This window comes from Trachypithecus francoisi, unplaced genomic scaffold (genome assembly GCF_009764315.1).
Source record: "Trachypithecus francoisi isolate TF-2019V2 unplaced genomic scaffold, Tfra_2.0 Lachesis_group17, whole genome shotgun sequence".
In the NCBI taxonomy this organism is placed as follows: Eukaryota; Metazoa; Chordata; class Mammalia; order Primates; family Cercopithecidae; genus Trachypithecus; species Trachypithecus francoisi.
In genome coordinates this window covers 1,954,526-1,979,109 of record NW_022681462.1, presented here as the reverse complement: position 1 = coordinate 1,979,109, position 24,584 = coordinate 1,954,526, and the positions used below count along the sequence as shown (strand labels likewise).

The following is a 24,584-nucleotide window of genomic DNA, read 5'->3' as shown; positions in this document are numbered from 1 at the left end:
CTCTACAGTCATTTTTTAACAACATGATTTTTAATGTTGACATTTCACCATACCTGTATCGCATTCCAATATTTTTCCCAAGTTAAATGCATAGCATCTACAAAATTCTAATCAACCAATTCTCCCAAATTTGAGGAGAAAATTTTGAGAAATTAATCTTGAATCATGGGAGAATTACATGGTATTTTTCTGCAAATGTTTTGCCACATGTGCTTTTTGTCTGGAAAATACAAAGCTCAGTGCCCACTGGAAAATGCATTATTTGAGTAAACACAGTCTTGGTCCTTTCTAGCATTCTCACTTGTTGCTTATTAATCAAGCCTTGTCAAAGTTCACTTGACTATACAGAGAGCTTTACAGATATAAAGGCATTGTGAAGAAAATGTGAGTTCTAGGAAGAAATATTATTTTATCCTTTGCCTTGCCTGAAGTGTGAACACTTTGACAAGTGTGCCATTTGCTTCTGGTTGCATAAGAAACCAGCTGTGCCCTGCCCCAGATCTCTTCTGCAGCCTTCTTTGAGCAAAAAGGGAAGACATTCTTGAGAAGATAAACATGTACAAGTACTCTGTAAATTAGCTTGTTCTGCTCTCAAATTGCAAGTCATCCTGTTGGCAAAATAGTCTTCATCTAGTACACTTATTAAACATCTAGCATTGGTGCAGAACAGAAAACTCAGATGATATTTCACCTCTGTGGATATCAGAGTCCAAGAACTTGGGGTCAAAGATTCAGAAACATGGGGTTCCTGCTTGATACACCTTTATTTATCTTTATATCAAGAAAGTTCACTTCACCCCAATAGTGTATCTGAATTCTCCACCTACATAGTCAATTGCCTCCTCTATTTCTCTACCAGGCTCTCAAGGATGCTTCAGTCTCAACAGGTTCAAACAAAGTGTGTCATCCCCCATCCCCACCTGGTTCTCCTCCAGCATTCTCTCAGCATAGTGGACGACACCGTATCCATCCAGGAGCTTACTTTTGACACTTCCATCTCCCCCACCCCCCAAGTCCTATTGATACGAAGTGCTGGGAAGGGAAGAGCTGGTCCCTTTAAATGATATGGATGTGGGGAAGGAAAGTGCTGGGTACAGGAAGGGTGTGGACCCTGGCTAGGGCTCCACCGCCATGGACCTAGGTGAGGACATGTGTTTCTGTTTTCCCACTCAATTGTTGCATTTCCCAAGACCACCCTGGCCTGTCATGCCCCATTCTGTACAGAGACAGAAGCAGCTGGACATTGAGAGGAGCATATCAGAGGAGGAACACACAGGCGGCTGGATGTCGGGAGGAATGCGCCGGCATGCCAGCAGGCCACTGACCAACAGAATGACGCAGAGTTTGGCTGGGGCAGTCAGAGGAGAGCCCGGGCTGCCAAGCAGCCTGACTCCAGGGAAAAACCATCACCCTTCTGGCTCCCCCATCTGCTGAGATGCTTCCACTCAATAAAACCACTCATTCTCAAGCCCACATTTGATACGACTCTTCCAGTACACCAAAGCAAGAATCCAGGATACCGAAAGCCTCTGTCCTTGTGACAAGGTAGAGAGTCAAATTGAGGTGGTTAACACAAACAAGAGCATCCTGTAACACACGCCCATTGGGGCTGCAGGAGCTGTAAACATTCACTCCCAGACACTGCTGTGGGGTTGGCACCCTACAGCCTGCCCGTCTGAATGCCCCCCTAGAGGTTTGAGCAGCAGGGCACTGAAGAAGCAAGCCATTCCCCCATCACACATGCTGCAAGGGAGACAGGGGAACTTTTCCTGTTTTGCTGTCAATTCAACAACCAAATTCTCCCTCCTATCTGCCCATTTATCACCTTCACAGGCTCCTCCTGCTCTTGTTCAGGATTGCCACCGTCACTGTACTAACATCTTTATTCTCTTCCCTCATCCTGTTTGTCCCCTCGTCTCCAACTTGTTTCCCACCCAGTAGCCAAAGTGATTTTTTTTTCTAAATGTAAATCTGATCTTAGCATTCTCCTGCTTACAATCCCCTAGCGGCTGGCCACTGGTATGAAATTGAGGGTGAACCCCTGTACCGCGGCCTCCAGAGCCAGCACAATTGGGTCCCTGCCTCCCTCTCCAGACTCATCACTGGACACTGCGCTCCAGCCACACTCCTCTTTCCAGTTCTTCTAAAGTGCTGTTCTCCTTTCTGCCTCGGGGCCTTTGCATACGCTGTTCTTCTTCCTGGCAAGTACTCCCCGCTCTCTCCCATCCTTTCACCTCGCTCACTTACCTCTTCAACCCTCAGATATCAGCTCCAAAGTTATTTCCTCAGGAAACCTTTCCTTGACCCTGGGAATAGCTCAGAAGCTCCCACTTTTCCTCAGTCGTGAATACCCCATTTGTGTTCATCTGATTTTCTACCTTCATGGAGCAAAAGATGGTTCATGTAGGTCCTGCTTTACGAGGGCCCATTCCATGTCTCTTATTTACCATTATGTCATCATCTACCACAGTGCTACATAGAGTAAGCACTAAATAAACGAAAGAATAGACAAGTGCATTAACCTTTGCTGAAGCCCTCATTACATCCTACCTATGGGACAGCACAGGTCTAGGTGTTTTACATGTGTTTTCTCATTTAACTTTCATAACAGTCCATGCAGTAGGTATTATCATTATCATCCACATTTTGCAAATAAGGAAACTGAGGCACAGATAATAAGTGTCTTGCCCAGCATCACACAGCAGGAGTGGGCAGAGTCAGGTTTAATATCTTTCTGGCTGGGTGCAGTGGCTCACGCCTGTAATCTCAGCACTTTGGGAGACCGAGGTGAGGGGATCACGAGGTCAAGAGATCGAGACCATCCTGGCCAACATGGTGAAACCCCGTCTCTACTGAAAATACAAAAATTAGCCGGGCGTGGTGGCGGGCACCTGTAGTCCCAGCTACTGGGGAGGCTGAGGCAGGAGAATCACTTGTACCTGGGAGGCGGAGCTTGCAGTAAGCCGAGGTCGCACCACTGCACTCCAGCCTGGTGACGGTGATATTCCGTCTCAAAAAAAAAAAAAAATCTTCTTAACTCTGAGCCTGCGTACTTCATCACCACCCGGGACTATAAAGACATCTTGCTGGGGCCGGGCGCGGTGGCTCAAGCCTGTAATCCCAGCACTTTGGGAGGCCGAGACGGGCGGATCACGAGGTCAGGAGATCGAGACCATCCTGGCTAACACGGTGAAACCCCGTCTCTACTAAAAAATACAAAAAACTAGCCGGGCGAGGTGGCGGGCGCCTGTAGTCCCAGCTACTCGGGAGGCTGAGGCAGGAGAATGGCGTAAACCCGGGAAGCGGAGCTTGCAGTGAGCTGAGATCCGGCCACTGCACTCCAGCCTGGGCGACAGAGCGAGACTCCGTCTCAAACAAACAAACAAACAAACAAAAGACATCTTGCTGATTATTTAATACAATTGCTAATGAAAATAAGCACCATCCCGCTCTCCATTTGTTCAAAAAATATGTGCTCTAAACTCCTGTAGACCTACTGTAGGTTACCACGGCCTGCAGAGCCTGAATGAACCTTTAGCCATTTCCTTGTCTTTTGAAACTGAATTTGGTATTTTGAAACAAGCAAGTATTCGGAGTCCAATCTTGAGTCTCAGATGGTCATCTTTTGGACTGTCTCTGTTCATGACTGAAGCACAACTACACAGTGTGACTAGACTAATGCTCTCTCCCGGGTCACAAAATGGCTGTGAAGGTTATTCCAAATGAGGAGTCCCTGAAATGCTTTGAGACGCAGCAGCATCAAAGAAGGGTCAAGCTTCCCAAACTTTGGACAAATTCTATTGATTGACTCATTGATTCACTGATTCATTCATTCATTGTGAGACACCGTCTGGCTCTGTCACCCAGGCTGGAATGCCGTGGTGCGATCACCACTCACTACCACCTCGACTCCCCACTTCTCGACTCAAGCGATTCTCCTACCTCAGCCTCCCAGGTAGTTGGGACTACAGGTCTGGACTAAAGTGACCTGCCCACTTCAGCCTCCTAAAGTGCTGGGATTACAGGTGTGAGCCACCACGATCAGCCTGGACAAATTCTTCAACGTTTTGTGAGAAAAGCCACCTTCGTGTTTGAGGGTCATGCCTGGAACAGGCACACTGAGACACACACACACACACAGACACCCACAGAATGCCCAGGTGTGTCCCACCCACGTCTCTGAACAGCTCAGCGCCAGAGGAGTGACTCTCCTTCTCCCTTTTTTCACTTTACCGAGAGTTGTATTGAGCTACAATTGAGATATAATATCTCATACGCCTTCAAAGTGTACACATTGGTAAGTTTCCACATACGTATGGTTAGATGTATGTTTATCACCTTGCTGTTTGTTTTCTATTAGCCCTATCTGTTCTTTGTTCTTTTTTTTTTTTTTTTCCTGACAGGTTTTGGTTTGTGTATTTTTAATTCTATTTTATTTCCTTTGTCAGCTTGTCTTGTTATTTCAGTGGTTATCTTAGGTTTATAGTACACATCTTCAACTTCTCATAGCCTAACTTCAAGTAATATGACATCGCTTCATGTATACTATGTGCCAGTGATAAACTATTTCAGCTCGCGTATGTCTGAAAATGTCTTTATTTTGCCTTTGTTTTTGAGAGATATTTTTCTTTGTATAGAATTCTAGGCTGAATGTTTCAGGTACTGAAAGAAAAAATGCTGCCTTGCTGTCTTTTCATTTGAGTGAGAAATCTGCTGTCATCCTTGTCTTTGTGGCTTTGTGCGTATCTTTTTTGTCGTTGTTCTGGCTGCTTTTAAGATTCCCTCTGTGTTACTGATTTTAAGCAAACCAATTAAGATGTCTCTGGGTGTAGTCTTCCGTATTTTCTTGTGCCTAGCATTCACTGAGCTTCTTGGATCTCTGGGTTTGTAGTTTTCATCAAATTTGGAAACTTGTCAACACATTTCTTTAAATATGTTTCTGTTCCCTGCCCCTTCTACTTCCTCCCCTCAGGAATCCCATCTAATGTATATTTGGCCACTTGAAATTGTCCCACAGTTCACAGATGCTCTTTTGGGTTTTTCAAAACTCTTTTTTTCCTATGTCTGTCTCATTTTGGATAGTTTCTATTGCTGTCTTCAAGTCCACTCATCTCTTTTCCTGCAATGTCTAATCTGCCATTGATTCCATTTAGTAAGCTTTTCATCTAATATATTTTCTTCTCTTAAGTTTTCATCTCTAAAAGTTCAGTATGTGTCTTTTTAAAATATTTTCCTTGTCTAGACTTAGCTTTTGAACATACGGAATACAGTTATAACTCTGAGTGATTCTTCTGCCAATTCTAATGTCTGTGTTAGTTCTCAGTCAGTTTTGATTGATGGATTTTCCTACTTATTACGGGTCACATTTTTCTGCTTCTTTTCACACCTTGTAATCTTTGATTAGATGCCAATCATTGTGAGTTTGACCTTGTTGGGTACTGGATGCTTTTGTTCTTATACATTTTCTTGAGCTTTGTTCAGAAATGCAGCAATGTTACCTAGAAATAGTTTGTTCTTTTCATGTCTTGCTTTAATGATTTCTGGCCAGGCGCGGTGGCTCAAGCCTGTAATCCCAGCACTTTGGGAGGCCGAGGCGGGCGGATCACGAGGTCAGGAGATCGAGACCATCCTGGCTAACACGGTGAAACCTCGTCTCTACTAAAAATACAAAAACTAGCCGGGCGAGGTGGCGGGCGCCTGTAGTCCCAGCTACTCGGGAGGCTGAGGCAGGAGAATGGCATAAATCCGGGAGGCGGAGCTTGCAGTGAGCTGAGATCTGGCCACTGCACTCCAGCCCAGGCGACAGAGCAAGACTCCGCCTCAAAAAAAAAAAAAAAAAAGAAAAGAAAAGATTTCTTAGGAGGGCCCAGAGCAGTGCTTGATTTAAAGCTAATTATTCCCCATGACTGAGGCAAGACCTTGCCAAGTAGTCTCCCCAGGGACCCATGAATTCTAAAGCTTTCAGGCTGATGAGAACAGGCACTGTTCTTGGTCCTGCGTGCATTCCAAGCCCCGTTTCTTCTAATTCTTTCCAACGGCCCTTTCCCATACTCTTCTCACATGCATGAGCTGATCAGTATTCAAATGAATTCTTGAGGGGAACCCTTTGCAGATTTCTGGATTTCTCTCTCTGTGCATCTATTTCCTCTCTGGTACTTTGTCCTGTGAATTGTAGCTGCCTTGGTCCCTCCAGACCCTCAGCTCTGTCTCCCAAACTCAGGATGTGTTCTGGACTCCGCTTGGGTTCCTCCTCTGTGCACCAGGGCCTGGAAACTCTCAAGCCAGGAAGCAAGGGAAAGCTAGAGCCCACGTTTTTTTTGCCCTGTATGTCAGAAATCACCGGCCTTCATCATTAGTGTTCAGAGTCCTACAAACCATCGATTCATATATTTTTGTCAGTTTTTTTTTTTCCAGGGAACTCTCATGTCCTGCTCTTGGTAAGTAAAAGAGGTTTAAAAAAAAAAACCTATCGGTGGCCTCACCTTCTTCTCACCTTCTTTTCATCCCAGGCACCAGACTCATGAGACATTTCTCCCAGCAACTGCCCTCCTGGTCCTATGGACCTGTATGTGCCAGCTGACCTAGAACCACTGTGCAGAACGGCAGCTTGCTGGATCTCCTCCGATCCGCCCCTTCCCTCTCCCGCTGGCCACCTTCTCTCCTGGGGTCTGCAGGTCCTGAGCAGTCAGCTTAGGGGAACAGCTGCTGCCTTCCTAGGAGGCCGTCCAAGCCAGTCTTGTACTGAGCCAGCTTTTGCCTCAGTAACTCTGGGCTGCGGTGGGAATGAGAGCAGGTCGGACATGTGGTATAGACTCTGGGGCCAGATTGAAGTTGCGAAAGCTGAGATGGCTAGCCAATGATGAAAGGTCCTGGCCAAACTTTCCTTTTTAAATAGAGATGGTACATTCAAAGAATTCTTTGAAAATTTCTGCTTAGAGTTATTTTGGGTTTTAGCTTATGTGTGTGTGTGTGTGTATATTAGATTGAAACAAAGGGAACTGATACATCATTGTCCAATATCTGAGGCTTATAACTCATCTGTTTCCTTTAGGAATAACATCCAAGACCTTCTGTTAACTCTTAAGACTAACTATACCAAACTTAAATACGCCTCGTATTAGTCAGCTTGGGCTGCCGTCACAAAACACCAGAGGCTGGGGGGCTTAAAGGCCAGACATTTATTTTCTCTCTGTTTGAGGGTGGAGGTCCAGGATGAAGGTGCCAGCAGCACTGGTTTCTGATGAGGCTGTTCTTCCTGGCTAGGAGATGGCCACCTTCTCTCTGTGCTGCACACGACCTTTCCTCCGTGTCCTTGTGAGGAGAAGGCTCGCTGGTGTCTCTCCCTCTTCTTACAAAGACACCAATCCTATCAGATTAGGGCCCTCCTTTTATGTCCTCATTTAACCTTAATTACCGTTTTGTTGCTTGTTTGTTTTGAGACAGAGTCTTGCTCTGTTGCCCAGACTGGAGCGTAATGAGGCAATCTCTACTCACTGCAGCCTCCACCTCCTGAGTTCAAGCAATTCTTGTGCCTCAGCCTCCCAGGTGCCTGGATTAAAGGCCTGTGCCGCTACACCTGGTTAATTTTTGTATTTTTGCTAGAGATGGGGTTTTGACATGTTGACCAGGCTGGTCTTGAACTGCCGACCTCAGGTGATCCACCCTCCTTGGCCTCCCAAAGTGCTGGGATTACAGGCGTAAGCCACCATACCTGGTCCCTTAATTACCTTTTTAAAGACCCTATCTCCAAATACAGTCACATGGTGGGGGCTTCACTGTATGAATTTGGTGGGGCACAGTTCAGTCCACACACTCACCCAAACAAATGCCTTAGCAGCAGGCTCCCCCATTCTCTTTGCCAGGCAGAGGTGCTGGGTTTGGCCTGGGTTCCCTGCTTGGTGTTCATTTTCTTCATCTGCAGGATGACAGGGGACCGTTTGGGTTTTCCAGTGGGTGTCACTACACGTGAGCAGCTCCTCCAGACAAGCCTATTAGGCCCTCTCAGGAACCCCCAGGGAGCCAACCTTAGCAATGTAACCACGGCAGCCAGTGCCCTAGGCCCAAGTCAGGACACCCAGTCACAGGAAAAGGCCACAATCGGCAGGAATTTATCAAGTCACACAGAGCAGGCTTGCCCATGCCTCAACCTCTCTCTCCCTCTACACAATTCCCCGTCCCCATTTCTCCTCTAACTGCATCCCTTTCCGGGCCGGCCTGACCTTCCTGCTCTCTGCCCACTGCACCTCTGTAACCCAGGAGGCACTGCAGCCTGGCCGGTTCCAAAATTAGCCACACACTTGGACCACCTGGGGAGCTTTCAAAAGTCCCAGTGTCATCCCATAGGGATTAAATCAGGATGATTTAATCAGACACCCTGATTACATGACTGATGGATGGGAGGCAGACATCAGTACTTTCACTGGTGGACCAGGTTTCGAATCTAGGCTCCATCACTCGTTAGCTGTGTAGCTTTGGGCAAGTTACTGAAGCCAAAACGGAGATAATAGTAGCAGTAGCACCTGTCTCTTAAGACTGTGGCAAATATGAAATGAGTTAATACTCATAAGGAGCCTTAAACAGTGCCTGAGGTGTAAGGTATGTGCGTCTACCAGGTGTGCCCCAAAGGAAACCAGCACCTTACAGAGGAAAGGCCAGGCAGGAGAATCTGTATACCAATTCCCCCAAGTGTGAAAGGGGAAAGAATGAGTGGACATCAAGCTCCTGCTTGGTGTGGAGCATGCATTGTTGCATTTCATCTGCACAGGGGTTCCTCAGCATCAAGATTATGAGAGTGGTTGTGTAGAAGAATACGGCTGAAAGAGACAAACTCAGGTGGGTCTAGTGATGGAGCTGGGATTTATAACCGGGTCTTTCTCACCCCTAAACTCACGCCCTTTGTTATGAAAAATGCTTTGCTTTATGAGAAAGAAAAGGGAGAAAATCCTTTGTGTGGTCTCAATGTCATTTACGAGTAAAAATGCAATGAGCTTGTTTGTCTGGTGCAGTTGTGGGGCTGGAACACATTAAACGCCAAGAAGAGTTTTCATTTACTCAGAATTGGGTAGGTGCTAATTAAATCATGGAAACTAATATTAAGATGAATATAGCCCCACTGCTAGCATTGTTTGTAAAAGTTTAACTAGGCAGGAAAGTTTCTGTTCTGCATTTTGGGTTTAAAATCAGACTATGTTTGCTGGCTATGTGCCCATGGCCAACGACAACCTCTCTGTGACTCAGTTTCCTCACCTGTCAGTTGGAGATAATAAGAAACTCCCTCATAGAGTTATGAGGCTTCAATGAGCTAAATATAAGCCCACCCCTCAGGGCAGCAGCTGACACGCAGTATGTGCCCACACAATGGTCATATTTCTGTTACTACCATTTAGGGAATGCAAATCAAACTCCAAGTTTGGAGTCTTCTAAACTTCAAAATTTCAAGTGGCTATTCCAACTTAGATGAAAGAGTGCTAAGTGAATACCAGAAATGCAACTGGATTTTAATAATTTCTTTTTAATATTAATAACTCAAACCCCTATTCACCCTACTCCTTCCAAGTAAACATTCCACACGTTTTCCCCAGCCTGTGTCCCCTTCTGCCGCGAGGTCCTGGACCCTGCTCAAAGAAAACTGATTTAGGCCTTCCCGTAGGCATCTGAGAGTGAGTCAGATGGTTGCCTGCACAGACACAGACAGCTCGGATGGGATTTTGTCTGCATGTAAGGGTCAAGGTTAGCCGAGCCGATCACTGAGCTCTCCTTCTGCTCCTCCTCGCTGGAAGAGCACAGGCAACTTGACAGTCTCCTCTTGCCCAGCCTTCAGCCAGGCTCGTCTGAATGCTCTTCTCAGCGAGGCCTCAACCTTTGCACTTCTATGCTCATGTCTGTATCGCCCGATTTCAGCAAAAAGCCTCAGTCAGTGTAGCCAGAATGCCCCACCCTCAGTATCTGATCGCTTGGCTATCTGATCGGCGTCTTCGTTCCCACTGCCCCTGTGACATCTGATCACATTGGCCTCTCTCCTGCAAGAATCCTGTCAAGCTGGTTTAGCCAGAAGCCCCCGTGCCCCTAACATCTCCTCTTAACAACTTTCCATCCACTGGCACCCCCACCCGCCGCCCCCCTCCCCTTCGCTATGAATCCCCACCTGTCCCTGTTGTACTCAGAATTGAGCCCAGTTTTACACGGAGGTCTGGTCTGGTTTCCCTCAGTATACAAGAGCTTGTCAAGAACCTGTTTTGTTGTTGTTGTTGTTGTTGTTGTTGTTGAGACAGAGTCTCCGTTGCTAGGCTGGAGTGCAGCGGCACGATCTCGGCTCACTGTGATCTCTGCCTCCCGGGTTCAAGTCATGCTCCTGCCTCAGCCTCCCGAGTAGCTGGGACTACAGGGGCCTGCCACCACGCCCGGCTAATTTTTTGTATTTTTAGTAGAGACAGGGTTTCACCGTGTTAGCCAGGACGGTCTCAATCTCCTGACCTCGTGATCTGCCCACCTCGGCCTCCCAAAGTGCTGGGATTACAGGCGCGCCTGGCCCAAGAATCTGTTTTTACCACTTTACCATCCAGCTCTGGGTCTTGACAATCTCCACATATGCACACATGCGGGCGCGTGGGCATACACATGCGGGCGCGTGGGCATACACATGCGGGCGCGTGGGCATACACACGCGTGCGTGTCCATGCATGTGTGTGTGTGGCCCTCTCCCCACCCCTCACCCCACACAGCTCTGGCTGCTCTCCTCAGCAGCTTCTTACAGCTGGGCTCTGGAGCTCCCCTGGTCAGGAACACGGAAGCAGCCCCTGGTCCCCAGCTAGTAACATTTATGAATCTTTTACACCAGTGACCAGAAATAGCACCAACCGCAATCCACAGTAGCCACATCGGGCTTGGGAGGCTCGGCCACCAGCCTCTGGATCTGGGCCAGGGTGCTGCAGGCTTCCTCCATCTCTCGCCAAACGAGAAACACGTCCTCTCTGACACCGGCTCCTGAAAGGGAAGACACAGCATGAGCGGCCGGCTGAGACAGGCCCGGGAATGTGGCAGCCTGCCTAGCAGGCCTGACACATTGCCGCCAAGTTTCTGGAATATTTCTGAACATCAAATTCTGCTTCCCCCACTAATCTCTTTCTGAGAATCAGAACTGAAATCCCCAAGGAATGATATCATCTCAAGAAATCATAAATGCAGACTTTAGGATGCAATAAATCCTTCTAAAGTAAATGTTTGTAGCAGCCAGAATAGTTAAAATGAATTATTGGTAATACCCAAATAAGAGAGGAATAAAAACATTCCAAAGCACCTCATGCAAGCCAGGGTCACTGCTGCGAGGAAGGGAAATGCAATGCATGTGGTGAAAGCAACAACCTCCAGTCCTTTCGCCATGTAGCCCAGGTGTCCTGCTTCTTTGAAACCACAAGTGTAATATTTCCCCTAATACAATAATGATAGCCTGGTCTCCTTTTCTGGGCCTCTACTGTCTCAGTTAAGGGTTAGGTTTGACTGTGTAACATTTTTTTAAAATGAAGTGGCATCGTTCATTTAGATATCTATGTCTTTCAATCAATCGAAGTCCATGCTGAGGAGCGTGGTTTAGGGCTGGGATAGAGGCTCTGCCCTCATCGAGATCCAGGCTCTAACAGATGAGTGGTTTCCAGAGGTGGGGGCAGGTGGGGCGGGGGAAAGGGATGTGCACTCTGGGGTACGCCATGCAGAGGTGCACAATGAGGGGTCCTGTCCTGCTGCCTTAACCATATCAAGATCAAGGTCCCGGCCGTGCTGTGGCACTATGTCACTAAGGGGGTCAGCGGGTAAAGATAGATGGGCAGGCCAGGCATGGTGGCTTATGCCTGTAATCCTGTAAAACATTGAGAGGCCAAGGCAGGCAGATCACTGGAGGTTAGGAGTTCGAGAGCAGCCTGGCCAACATGGTGAAACCCCGTCTCTACTAAAAACACAAAAATTAGCTGGGCATGGTGGCCTGTGCCTGTAATCCCAGCTACTCAGGAGGCTGAGGCAAGAGAATCACTTGAACCTGGGAGGTGGAGGTTGCAGTGAGCCGAGATCACACCACTGCACTCCAGCCTGGGTGACAGAGTGAGACTCCATCTCAAAAAAAAAAGAATAGATGGGCATCTCCCTATATCACTTATTACCACTGTCTGTGAATCTACAATTATCTCGAAATAAAAAGGTTAATTTTTAAAATCTTAAAAACAGATCCACACTCTTTCTATCTATGCTCCTCGGTCTCTCAGCACATCCTTCTGTCTTCAGCCACCTTATGATTCAACATGGTGTCCTTAGTGCCAAGCAGCACGTCCTGAGCAGCAGGGCCGCTGGGAGGACAGACGCACACCCCCTGACGGAGTCAGTTCCTTCGAGACGCCCTGCCCAGAAGGCCCACCCCACAGTTTCATTACTTAGCCGCGGCCAGAGTGGCATCATGCGGCCCTGTCTGGCAGCAAGAGAAACTGAGAAATGCTTTTAGGCGGGATACACTGCAGCCCTAAGTAAAATCGGGGCTACAGCCTAAGGAGCAAGGGAGTGTATCTGGGTGGCAACTTGGCTGAGACATGTTCTGCTGCCAAATGCACCCAGAAGCCCCTTCTTCCCACTTCCCAAGTCTGCATGATAATTCGCCGATGCCCAACATCCCACAACCACAGACGATGACGGTGCACTCTACAGAGCACCTCAGGAGATTCATCCACCCAGGGCCAAAGGACTGATCCTAAACCATCAAGGCAGACTAGGGCAGACCAGAGTTGATGTTTCTGAATTTTAAAATATAGTCAAGAAGGTAGGGCAGAAAAAAGGGACATCAAAGTTCTAGCCTTTGAAGTGGGCCAAATCAAGTGAGAGAGTATTAATAGCTGTGTTCCTAAAGGGTCAAGTGACAAGCCCTGACAGAGATGGACGGCTACCATGGCTCTGCGGCCATCCACAGCCCAGGGAGGGAAATGCGATGTGTCCTGAGCTCCATGTTGAAACTCCAAAAATAACACAGACTGCTGCCAAATGCAAACCTTAAGCCCGCAGGCCTCTGATCACTGTGAAATCAAGATGCACTGCCAGCTGCTTGCTTCAGCCTGGAGGTGTTAAGCAGCAGGAGTCTTTTAAAAGTTTCAAATGAGTCAAGGCTTTCCTCTAGACTTGTCAATAATATCTTAAGAAGGAGTACACCACAGGGCAGTGTCAAAGAAGAAAGTTCCAAGGAAACCCAGCTGGCTCCTGGTCATCCAGGGACAGGGAAATGTATCTCTGGGACAGCAGTGACCCGGACGTGCTCCCTGGGCAGGCAGTATCTAGGATTATCACTATCCCAGTCTAGTGATCGCGATGAAGCAGCTACAGACTGCTACATCGGTGATCAGAGAGCAACACAAATCCATCTGATTTGCTTTACTTAAAAGAAACAAAAAAGCTACAGAGTAGTGAAAGCATCATGACAATGCACAGGTTTTATTTCAAGTTATTCCTCACGCACTGAGGAAGCACTGCCAGTTTTATCAAGGTCACTTTTCAGGACTTAGCTGGGATCTCAGATAGCCACAGCCAAAGGACTGAGCCCCACTGGAGATGGAAGATGATGGGGGCACAGGAAATCCCACTGTTCTGACCTCCGTGAATTAGAAATTCTCCAGGAAACAACTGAGAGGAACCAACACAAAGTCGTATGTATCTTTTTTTTTTTTTAATGGATTCTTGCTCTGTTGCCCAGGCTGGAGTGCAGTAGCACGATCTAGGCTCACGGCAACCTCTGCCTCCCAGGTTAAAGCGATTCTCGTGTAGCTGGGAGTAGCCAGCCTCCCGAGTAGCTGGGATCACCACCACGTCTGGCTAATTTTTGTATTTTTTTGGCAGAGACGGGGTTTCACCATGCTGGACAGGCTGGTCTTGAACTCCTGACCTCAGGTGATCCACCCGCCTTGGCCTCCCAAAGTGCTGGGATAACAGGCCTGAGCCACTGCGCCCAACCAAAGCTGTACGTATCTTCACTGCCAAGGTGGAAGCCAACTAAGGTCTGCCTGACAACAGAAGCTGGATACAGTTCCTCATGGAGATACTCAGGACACCTAGTGGATTCTCCAACCAGAACGCCTGCCTGCCCAATCGCCCGCCTTGCATGACCACTGCCCTCCCAGATGCCTGGTAACAATTTGAAGGCTGGGCATGTTGGCTCACATCTGTAATCTCAGCACTTTGGGAGGCCGAGGCAGGAGGATCACCTCAGGTCTGCTGTTCGAGACCAGCCTGGTTAACATGGTGAAACCCTGTTTCTACTAAAAATACAAAAATAAGCCGGGTGTGGTGGTAGGTGCCTGTAGTCCTGGCTACTCAGGAGGCTGAGACAGGAGAATCTCTTGAACCTGGGAGGCAGAGGTGGCAGTGAGCCAGGATCCCGCCACTGCACTCCAGCCTGGGCGACAGAGCAAGACTCCATCTCAAAAACAAACAAACAAAAAAACAAAACAAAAAAACCAATTTGCAGGCTCATGTTAAACTGCTAACATACCGGGGAGCAATGTCACAGTCTGCTGCTGTTTTTCATTAGCACCTAGTATTGACTTCTCAGACTGGCTAGTTTGACAAATAAAATGAGACTCAGGACAGGAAGTTTTGATGTCAAGGAGAAAAGTCCACAGGGTACCTGCTGCCAAACGCCATTTCCCTGTCCAGTCTTCTACATCTCACCTACAGGATAAAACCCGGTTGCCAGAGACCAGTTCATTAATCCGGTAATTTGGCAAGTAAGTGTGGAGGCCCTCCACTGCAGTGGGTGGGCCCTGCTGGTGCTGGGGATGCAGCAACCAGGGCCCAGCTCCCTGGGCTGGCATTGAGGTCAGGGTTCAAGGCTCCCATGACACTCCTCTAACACTCTGCACCATGAATCCAGTCAGAGCACTGTCCTCCCAGCGGTGTCCTCTGTATCAGAGGACTGAGCCCTCCGCTGCACTCACCCCATCCCACTCTTCACTGAAGACATAGTCTTGACTCCACCACCCCAGGAAGCGGTGAGCTGCCTCCTACTCCCCCTTCTCAGTCCCGTGGAATGAATCAGGGCACCAATGGACTCCATCCTCTTGCTGCCAGGACATGCTCAGGCCATACCGTTAGTAAACCTGTCCATGCGTGCAGTTCAGTTCCTGGCTGCCTGTCACTCAGCCTCCAATTCCCAAGAACACAAAGAACCAGGAGCCAGTGATGGTGACATCATTCTGTGCATGACCTTGAGTCCGGTCTAATTTAAGTCAGCCTTCCATGAACACAATGCTTATTTTTAGTAGGCAGCTGCCTACAACACAGCTCAGCACTCGGCAACATGTCCCCGGCCTGCCAGCTGTCGTGGGCTGGGGGTCTGCGGCTGTCCTGTGGTGCTCAGGCACTTGCTGCGTGTGTGTACACAGGCTGACTTTGCCCAAGGCTGACTTTGTCCACTGGATGGTAAACATCTTAAGCATAGGGACAGTGTCTTTTCTTTCTTTGTACTCGCCACAGCACTCAGCCCAGGTTCTAGTGTTTTCTGCAAGAATTTCTATTCTTCCTTTTTATTTTTCCTTATTACATAGAAACAGTTCTGGAGCACCTAATACATCCTTTCCTCATGATTACAAGAAACTCTTCAGAGGGGTATGCAACAGACTCAGATCATCTGAGCACATGGCTATGTCCGAGGTATTCCAGACACTGACAACAACATCCCTTAAGGCATGAAGTCATTTCCTTCTAGGTTCATGCCACAGTAAGCAAGACTCCCCCCAAGTATCTGAAGTACTATCATTTCCAGGACAGGAGGAAAAAAGCAATTAGAAAGACAGGCAGGTGCGGTGCTGATCCAAGGTACAATTCAATGTTGCCCGGGGAGAGGGCAGCCCAGAAACAAGACCACCCTTGGGACCCTTGAGTCCCCGACCATCCCCTCGGTCCCTCTGTGGCTCATTGCTTGTGGCCCTGCCCAACCCCAGGACTCTCCGGTGAAGAACTGGTCCTGCCAGGTGAGCAGCTCGCGGTCTGCCCGACCCCCAAACTCCTATTCAGTCAGGCAGATTTGAAAGACCTGAATATAACTATGAAAAGGCAGTATTTTCAGGAAAAAGCAGCACATACTTCTATTTTCAGAAAGTGACATAACATTAAAAAAAAAAAATTACACACTGCCAGGTGCTAAACATTCCCAGAGACCTAAAATCACTGTGAGATCTGGTAAAAGGCCACATTGCATCTATAAAGGGAATGAAAGCAGTCAAATCAGTGGTTTTTGTTGTAATAAAAAAAATTTCCAGTTATTTCTATTAAATTATATGTTAAGACGTTTTGTTGTCGAGAGGTAATTAAACACCTGCCGGCTTGATCCGGCCCCACTGCCCTAACCACAGAGGCACAGTGTGGGGCTGCTCTCAGTCCCACCCCATGGAAATTAACCATTCACTAATTTAGAGTGACTATAGAGTCATTTCACCATCTGGAGAACCATCTAATGTTTTCTTGGGTCTATGAACAGATATGTTTCACAAGAGCCATTATGTTATCTTAGAAGCCATTTTAAATATGAAGAATGGGGAACTTGAGCTATCATCTAATATGTGAATGCGGCACCATCCCCTGGGCCCTCTCTGCCTCTTCTAAATGGCACACTATAAAATGCAAATGGAATGTGGTCTAATTATCCAAAATTCATTTACAAAACCCAAAAATAAACCATCACCATTGTCCTCATGGTAAAGAGTAGGTGCTCCCCCAAACTTGGTAAAGAAAAATGACTCCAGGCTCCAGGATGCTACTGGGCTAGTAGACCATAAAGACCCAGGCAAGGGGACAGGGAAACAGTATCTAAGGAACAGATACAAAGATGTTCATCGACAAAGTTTAGCGGACTAAATCTAGTCTACTTAGGATAAGTGATACCATTTATAAGACATCAACTGAGGGGTAAATGTTTATTGATTTGTAAATCCCCCTTTAGAAGAACTTTATGAGTTTCCTTTAGAGCAAATTTACACCAAAAAAATGAGTTTTTTTCAGCGTTTCCATCCAAGAAAAGGCCTGAACCTCTTTCTGTTTGAAGGGATCTACAGTGCACAAAAAGAACAAAGACGGTGGCAGGGCTGCTCCCTGATTTCCCATCAACCAACTCTGAACCACAAAGAGCAGGGCTAGCACCATGGTCACTGGGGAGCAACCCCGCACTGGCATCTGCTCAGCCTCTGTCCTCAACAACGGCTCTATCTTTGTGAGGATGGTTGTGTGGATGGGCTACTGGGGGCTGGATATCACTCACATAGACGGGTCTGCTCCCAGCTCTGCCAGGTCATTCAGGAACGAGCAAGTTCTAGGAGGCTGATTATCTTCTTCAAACTCAGAAGACACTGACTTGGAAACTAGGAAGCCAGTGCTTTAAAAGATTCCCTTCTCAGTAGGACAATCTACTCGGACAATCATCATCCACTCGTTTATTCAATGACACCCCATCAATGTCAATTCTATCCAGACACTGGAAATACAAAATGAACAGGCAACCATCCCCGCTCCAAGGAGGCCTTCGCTCCGGTGTGGTCTTCCCAGAGTGTGGTCCTCAGAACCTGTGGCACATGCCTCTGAGATGCCTGTCAGTGCAGATTCCTAGGCCCCACCCCAGACTCATTCTGAGGGTGGAACCCCAGGGAGCTAGATTCTTAAGGGGTCCCAGTAATTCTTTGCAACAAAAGTTCTCAAAGCTTTAGTCTAAGACGTGAGAGAGGCATGTAAATAAACTGTCACTCTCCAAAATATTCTCGGAGAAAAACAAAGTTGGGTGATTTCCAGGAGCAATATTCTCATGCCTGGATGTGCCTATTTCTGCCCTACAGAAATGCTCAGAAAAGAAGGCAGCACTCCCTTTCCTCTGCACAGTGCTGGGAACCTCGACACCAGCTTCTAATACCCATTCCAGGCCACCTCTCATTCATACCTTCATAACATTCTACTCGTTCTAAGTGTCACTTATTTTAGATGTATGTTTTAATGGCTGCTTCCTGCTGATATACGGAGGAGAAGGAAAATTTACTAGGTATCTACTATGTGCCAGCCACTGTGCTGGGCACTTAAACACATGACCACATTGACTCACAACAATTGCCTGAGTCCAGGTCATCACCCCCATTTTACAGATGAGCACACCGAGGCTCAGAGAAATTTCCCCAAGGCCACACAACTAATAAGTGGTGAGGTCAGGATTCAGCTTCAGGACTGTCAGTCTCCAAAGACCCCCACCGCCACACTGGAACACTGGCCTTAGGTATCCTGGAAAATTCTCATGATACAAGATCTACGTGAACAAAGCCATTTGTGGTGTGTTAGTCACTGTTAGTTTTCCCTCAAGGGGCTTAAAGACTTATCTCTTCCTACGTCTGAAACCACCCAGTTTGTCATTCTGATGCAGGTGGTGATGGTGGGTGAGCTGTGTCCCCAAGGTCAGGACCTCCGGTGACATTCTGATGAGCAGTGACACACCTGCTGGCTCCGCAGTGATCTGCCTGCATTGGAATCGGTTGTCACCCACAGGGATGGCCCGCCAGGCTATCAAGGCTGCGAGCTCCCACTGGGCTTCCACTATCTGGAAGTTTGTCTTCATCAAACCATGACCTCCTTGAGGACAGAACTACTTTTATCTGTTTTCGTAACCACTCTCCCTGGTCCCTTCCTGACACCTGGCTGAGATTTCCAAACAGACTTTTCCAGAACTCAGGTCCCTTCGGGAGAGGGGCCTCCTGTTTTCCTCACTGTATCCCCAGAGCCCAGCACAGCACCCACCTTGCAATAGTAAATGTGAAATGGATCTGTCACCATGGAATCAGAGCCATCACCCTAAAATCAGAAATTCAAATGCAATGGAAATCTACACTGGCTCTTTTCCCTGGCAATTCAACTTCATATTTGAGAGTTTTGAGGGGTTTCTCTCTGCCCCGTGTGTTAGGTGATGCAGGATGCCCGGATCCCCTTGATTATTTCAGCACAATTCTAAGGAGTTGATTGTGCTGGCTGACCCAAGACCTGGGCTGAGCCCACCCCTGCCCAGTGTCAAAAGGGCTCTGATGAACAAGACGTAGTATAGCCAGGAGCCTAGAAAAAACCTAGGTATGCCAGATGTAAGCCCAAGACAGGAGTGGGAACAGAGGGGTTCAAGGGCTTAGGGGCTTACTCTCCTTAGTTGGGAAAACGAGATCTGCAAACACCTCAGATAAAAGTGTGCACTAAGGAAAGAGGGCAAAGTGCAGGTGGACAGTTCTTAAGCTAATTGGGATCCTGCAGTTATGGTGGGAAGGAATAACCCCTAAATCATAAGGCAGAAGCAAAAATGACATGCTGAGAATCTGGGGCTCCCCGCCGACTGGGAATCTTGTCTTTCATTCCTTTTGAATCTCCTCCTACTCAACCCTAGTAAGTTTCAAAAGTACACAGGAGATGTTTAATAAATGCTTGTTAACTAACCAGAGAGCTGTGTCAGAGCAGCAGAAAGAAATCCTGCTGGGCTCAGTGGCTCACACCTGTAATCCCAGCACTTTGGGAGGCTGAGGCGGGTGGAGCACCTGAAATCAGGAGTTTGAGACCAACCTGGCCAACATGGTGAAACCCTGTCTCTACTAAAAATACAAAAATTGGCCAGCCTTGGGGACAGGCGCCTGTAATCCCAGCTACTCGGGAGGCTGAGGCAGGAGAATCGCTTGAGCCCTGGGAGCAGAGGTTGCAGTGAGCCGAGATTGCACCATTGCACTCCAGCCTGGGTGACAGAGTGAGACACTGTTTCAAGAGATTTAAAAGAAAAGAAAAGAAAAGAAAGAAAGAGAGAGAGAGAGAGAGAAAGGAAGGAAGGAAAGGAAGGAAGGAAGGAAAGGAAGAAAGGAAGGAAGGAAGGAAGGAAGGAAAGATGGAAGGAAGGAAAGACAGAAGGAAGGAAGGAAAGACAGAAGGAAGGAAGGAAGGAAGGAAAAGAAAAGAAAAAAAGAAAGGAAAGAAACGAAAGAAAAGAAAGAAAGAAAGAAAGAAAAGAAATCCAAAGCAGCCCATTGTTAGAAGGGGCAGGACTTTGGAGGTAATTAAAGTCTCTCAGCCTTGTCAATCGCAACGTGGCTACGATTTTGGATGCACAGCTGCATCCACTGAATTCAACTGAATTTTAGCGAGAAGGAAAGAGACTTCTGAAAGAATCTCCTGCCACCAGTAAGCCATAAACAGGCACCAATCAGTGCTTCTAAATTAAATTGGAGATTTTAGAAACAAAGAAGCAATGCCAAGCCTAAGTGATGGGCCAATAGCCTCTAAATATCTAATTAGAGATCACAGGTGTCTGCCAGGAAAAGGACTTGGTTATTTTTTCCCTTTAAGCATAGCAGCCTGAATGTATCCTTATGTAAATAAAATTCAGTTTCATAATATTTAGTCTCAGTTCATGCATTTTTCTCCACCAACACAAAAAGTACAGTTTCTGAAGGTAGAATCAATCACATTTTTACAGCTACAATGATTTTGGACTTAAGAATAATATTGGTAGAGTACAGCAGCTGTTCTAACGACATTTGCCAGGAGTACTGGACACAAATAAAAATACTCTCCGAAAAACATTATCTTTTGCTATTACCTAATATTTATTCTTTTGATTCATTCATTGCAGCCTTTCTCTTGTCCCATAAGCAAAATATGATGGTGAGCAGAGTGAGAGCTGTTGGATAGTTCTAAACAATGAGCAGGGGCTGGCCAGAGGGCTGTGCTGAGAGGAGATGAAGCCAGGTGAGTCCAGGCTAGAGAGGAGAGCAATGACGGACTGATTAGTGATGCTTGCCGTGGGTGGGGTAGGCCTAGAAGTCGAAGGGTGAAAGGTATGCCTTGTTGTCCAACCCTGATCCACCAAACTGTGAGAGGGTTCTGTGTTGTTGGTACTTTGGGTTGTATACATGAAACCACCTTAAAGTTAAAACTATGCACCAACTGTTGGCAATGTGCCTCTTCTCCCTTGTGTATAAAGTACAAAGCTCTGGCTTGAAGTGACAGCATAGAGTTCTGACCATGGCTTTCAGCCCGGGTGCTCATCCCACCGCCAGGCTCCTTGAATTTCCACATCTGAGAAGCCTGACATCACACCATCTCAGAAAAGTCCACTGTTCACTCCACTGCTGAGCCTAGGTCCTGAGCTAGATGCATCAATGCCAAAATTGTTTACTTTTTTTAGCCTGACGCCAGGATCTCAGGGAAGATATTTACTCTAATGTAATTTTACTAATCCATACTTACTATTTCAGTTTAATTAAATTTTCAAGGATATACAGGAAGAGAACCAAAATAAAAGATGAAGCCTCCTCCAAACCCAAGAGATCAGAAGTCTTTTTCCTTGCTGAAAAGGAGTCCCCAGACCACTAAATAGACTCCCTCCTCCTGGGCCCACAGGACCTTCATAACCTAAAAAGCAGCTGCTCAGAAGATTGGGCCTGTCCCTCTTAAAGACACAGTCCCTGGAGAGCTTTAACCAGCAGTTAAAATTCCTTCCCAAACACCAGCAAGCCCAGCCCACATCCGGGACAATCCATGCCTCCATGAAAGCTTCTGAGAATTGAAAATTACCATGTCCAATTTATAAATATTACTGCACCATTTACACTTCTTACAGAGCTCAGTCTGACAACAGAGAAGCAGGTGAAATTCACGCCCAGAACAGACCCCATGGCATAACCCTACTTACCACTGAGTCAGATTCTAGTTGTGGTAGAGGAAGGACAGGCGCTCCTGATTTCCTCTAGAAAGGCCCCTGCGGCCTCCTCCTAGGATCCACCTTGACAAATGGACGCATTTCCCATAAGAACAAAGTGTAACAGTACAGTATTCACTTCCTTGTTCCAAATTACAATTCATCCATCGTTATGCATGCAGACAAACCGGTTACTATCATGACCATTACAAAAAATGCTCTTTGTGACACAGGCTGCCAAATCCTTTTGGATTATTTCACTTTCCAGAACCAATATCTACAATAAAAGCCCACTTGGAACCCCAAGAAGAAAAAAAGGAAACTACCATTAATGGAATGTCAGTTTTGTGCTAGACATTTCCATGTGTGTCGTATGCTTTAATTATCCCAGAAACTGTATGGGGTGGATGTTATTATTCCCATTTTTATAAATGAGGAAACATAGCTCAGAGAGATTAGGTGACTTGCCCAAGGTCACACAAGTATTTAGTGGCAAAACTCAGATTTGAATTCAGGTCTGATCCCAAAGTTGATTCACCTTCCAGCAAACACTGTCTCCAAGCCAAAAAAGGAATAAAAAAAAAAAACAAAAGATTGTGAGGGCGTACATTACTGTTCATCAAACGTTCACTTTCCTCCCCCCTCCCCCCACCGTGTGAGTGGAGTAGACCTCCCCACCCATTGCTGTAGGACATGATCATGTGACTGGCTCTGGCCAATTGGATATGACATGAGCAGGGGCCTTAAATGTGGCACATAGCAGGCCTCAGCTAGTGCTCATGCATTCACCACAATAAGAATAAACCCTGGATTGCTGGGCACGGTGGTGCACGCCTGTGATCCCAGCACTTTGGGAGGCCGAGGCAAGCGGATCACTGAAGGTCAGAGACCAGCCTGGCCAACATGATGAAACTCAGTCTCTACTAAAAATACAAAATTAGCTGGACATCATGGCAGGTGCCTGTAATCCCAGCAACTCTGGAGGCTGAGGCAGGAGAATCGCTTGAACCTGGGAGGCGGAGAATGCAGTGAGCCGTGACTGTGCCACTGCACTCCAGCCTGGGCAACAGAGAGAGACTCCATCTCAAAAAAAAAAAAAAAAAATTAGCACTAAAGGAGAGTCCATTCTATGTTAATCAAACTGCAGGTGACATGTGGACCTGTGATCAAGAAATAATGACTGACATTTTTCCAAATTTGATGAAAACTGTAAACTGACAGGTACAAGAAGCTCAGCAAACCTCGAGTGCAAGATACACGCCATCGAGTGGCGAGAAGACTCAGGGGCATGTTTTGCTCCTGAAAAGGTGAGAAGCTTCAGAAGGCAAACGGAAATAGAAAGGAGGAGGCACGGAGGATGTATGTCGGTCCTTCCTCACCCCCCAGAGAGTCAGTGGCATCTGTTAAAATCACACCTACAGACTGTCAGAGGATGGTGTGGAGAGGAATCGAATTTTAGAATAGATAGTTCAGAATAGAATTTTCTTCCAGACTAACGTGGGGAAACCAGACACCACACAGGCAGGCACAGGATCCCAGAGGGTGACGGGAATAGAAGGGTATGCCTCCTGCTCTAGAAGTTCACAGAAATTGGGCAAAAGGGTCTTTAGACACCACCAAGCCACGGAATCAAGGTTAGAGGCAATTTCACTTGATCCCTAGGGGGCAGGCATCACCATCGCATCAGGGCCACCTCTGCACACATGCTCAGAGGGCTCCTGACTCAGCAGGTGCTGTGAACCTGAGTCTGCTCCCTGTCCTCTGCCTTCACATTATTTATAATCAAAGAAGAATGACCACAAACTCCTGAAGGGCAATTAAAAAAAAAGGTAAAATGTAAGGCACTACTTAATGCACCCCCTAAGCGGCTCACGTTGTCACTGTCAAAACACTGGGAAAAGCTTTCCATTGCCTGGAAAGAGCAGCCCTGGAAAAACAAACACACAGAAAAAACTTTCGGAAGAAATCCCTCCAAACAATTAATGTACCTATAGGAATCTAAAGCAAGCACAGAATAAATAATTTTACATGAAGATACATCTATTTTTGCCTTTACAATGAAGCAAGAAACTAGATAAAATTGCTGTCAGTCTACAACTACTTTTTGTTTTCCTCAGAAGAAGCACTGATATAAGGAACTATACTAAAATATGAGGTTTAAAAGTTGATAATAATTCATATATAACTAATTTATTTGCAGATACCATTACAATGTATGTATCAAACCCATTATAAGAAATGAAGATTCATACAAATATCTACTTACCAATGAGTATCAAACAACAAAATTAAATGAAATCAGAACTTGTAGCAATGCGTCTATCTATTTATCTAGGCTTTAGTAATTTAAGTTAGAGCAGTCCAAAGTCCTTTGAAAACTTTCAAAAACAATTATAGCTTTTTAAATCTCCAATTGGTAATCGATAACGAGGCGGGGGAATAGGGTCTGGAGGCAGGGAACCTAAGGCCAGTTCTCAGTGACTTCCTAGAACCAAATCAAAAGGAAAACCCCAACTTTCCACACCTAAGTAACAGAAGAACCAGAGGTACTCCCTTTGCAAACCCCACCCCCCACACACACACCCACACACCTTTTCTGCCTGGCAGATGGAAAATTGAAAGTACCTTTGATTGGCTGCTTTCCACAATCAATCAGACGTTTGCATAAGGTGTAACCTTTGCAACTTCATGTCAGCCTCTGACTAGTTTCTTTCCACAACCAATCAAACTGATTGCAGGCCACTACTTCATTTGCATGGGGTGTATACCCAGTGGCCAATGAGAAACCTCTAGAGGGTATTTAAACCCCAGAAAACTCTGTAACTGGGCTCTTGAGCCCCTATGCTCAGGCAGCTCACACCCTGTGGAGGGT

General features: G+C 46.8%; 1 protein-coding gene across 1 annotated transcript in view; it reads right to left on the bottom strand.

Annotated features, from left to right (window-relative positions):
* Positions 1-24,584, bottom strand: part of VWA3B (von Willebrand factor A domain containing 3B) — a 234,627-nt gene that overhangs the window by 139,739 nt on the left and 70,304 nt on the right. The window contains 1 exon segment of the mRNA XM_033238936.1: positions 10,858-10,983. Within this exon segment, the coding sequence (XP_033094827.1) occupies positions 10,858-10,983 (126 nt within the window).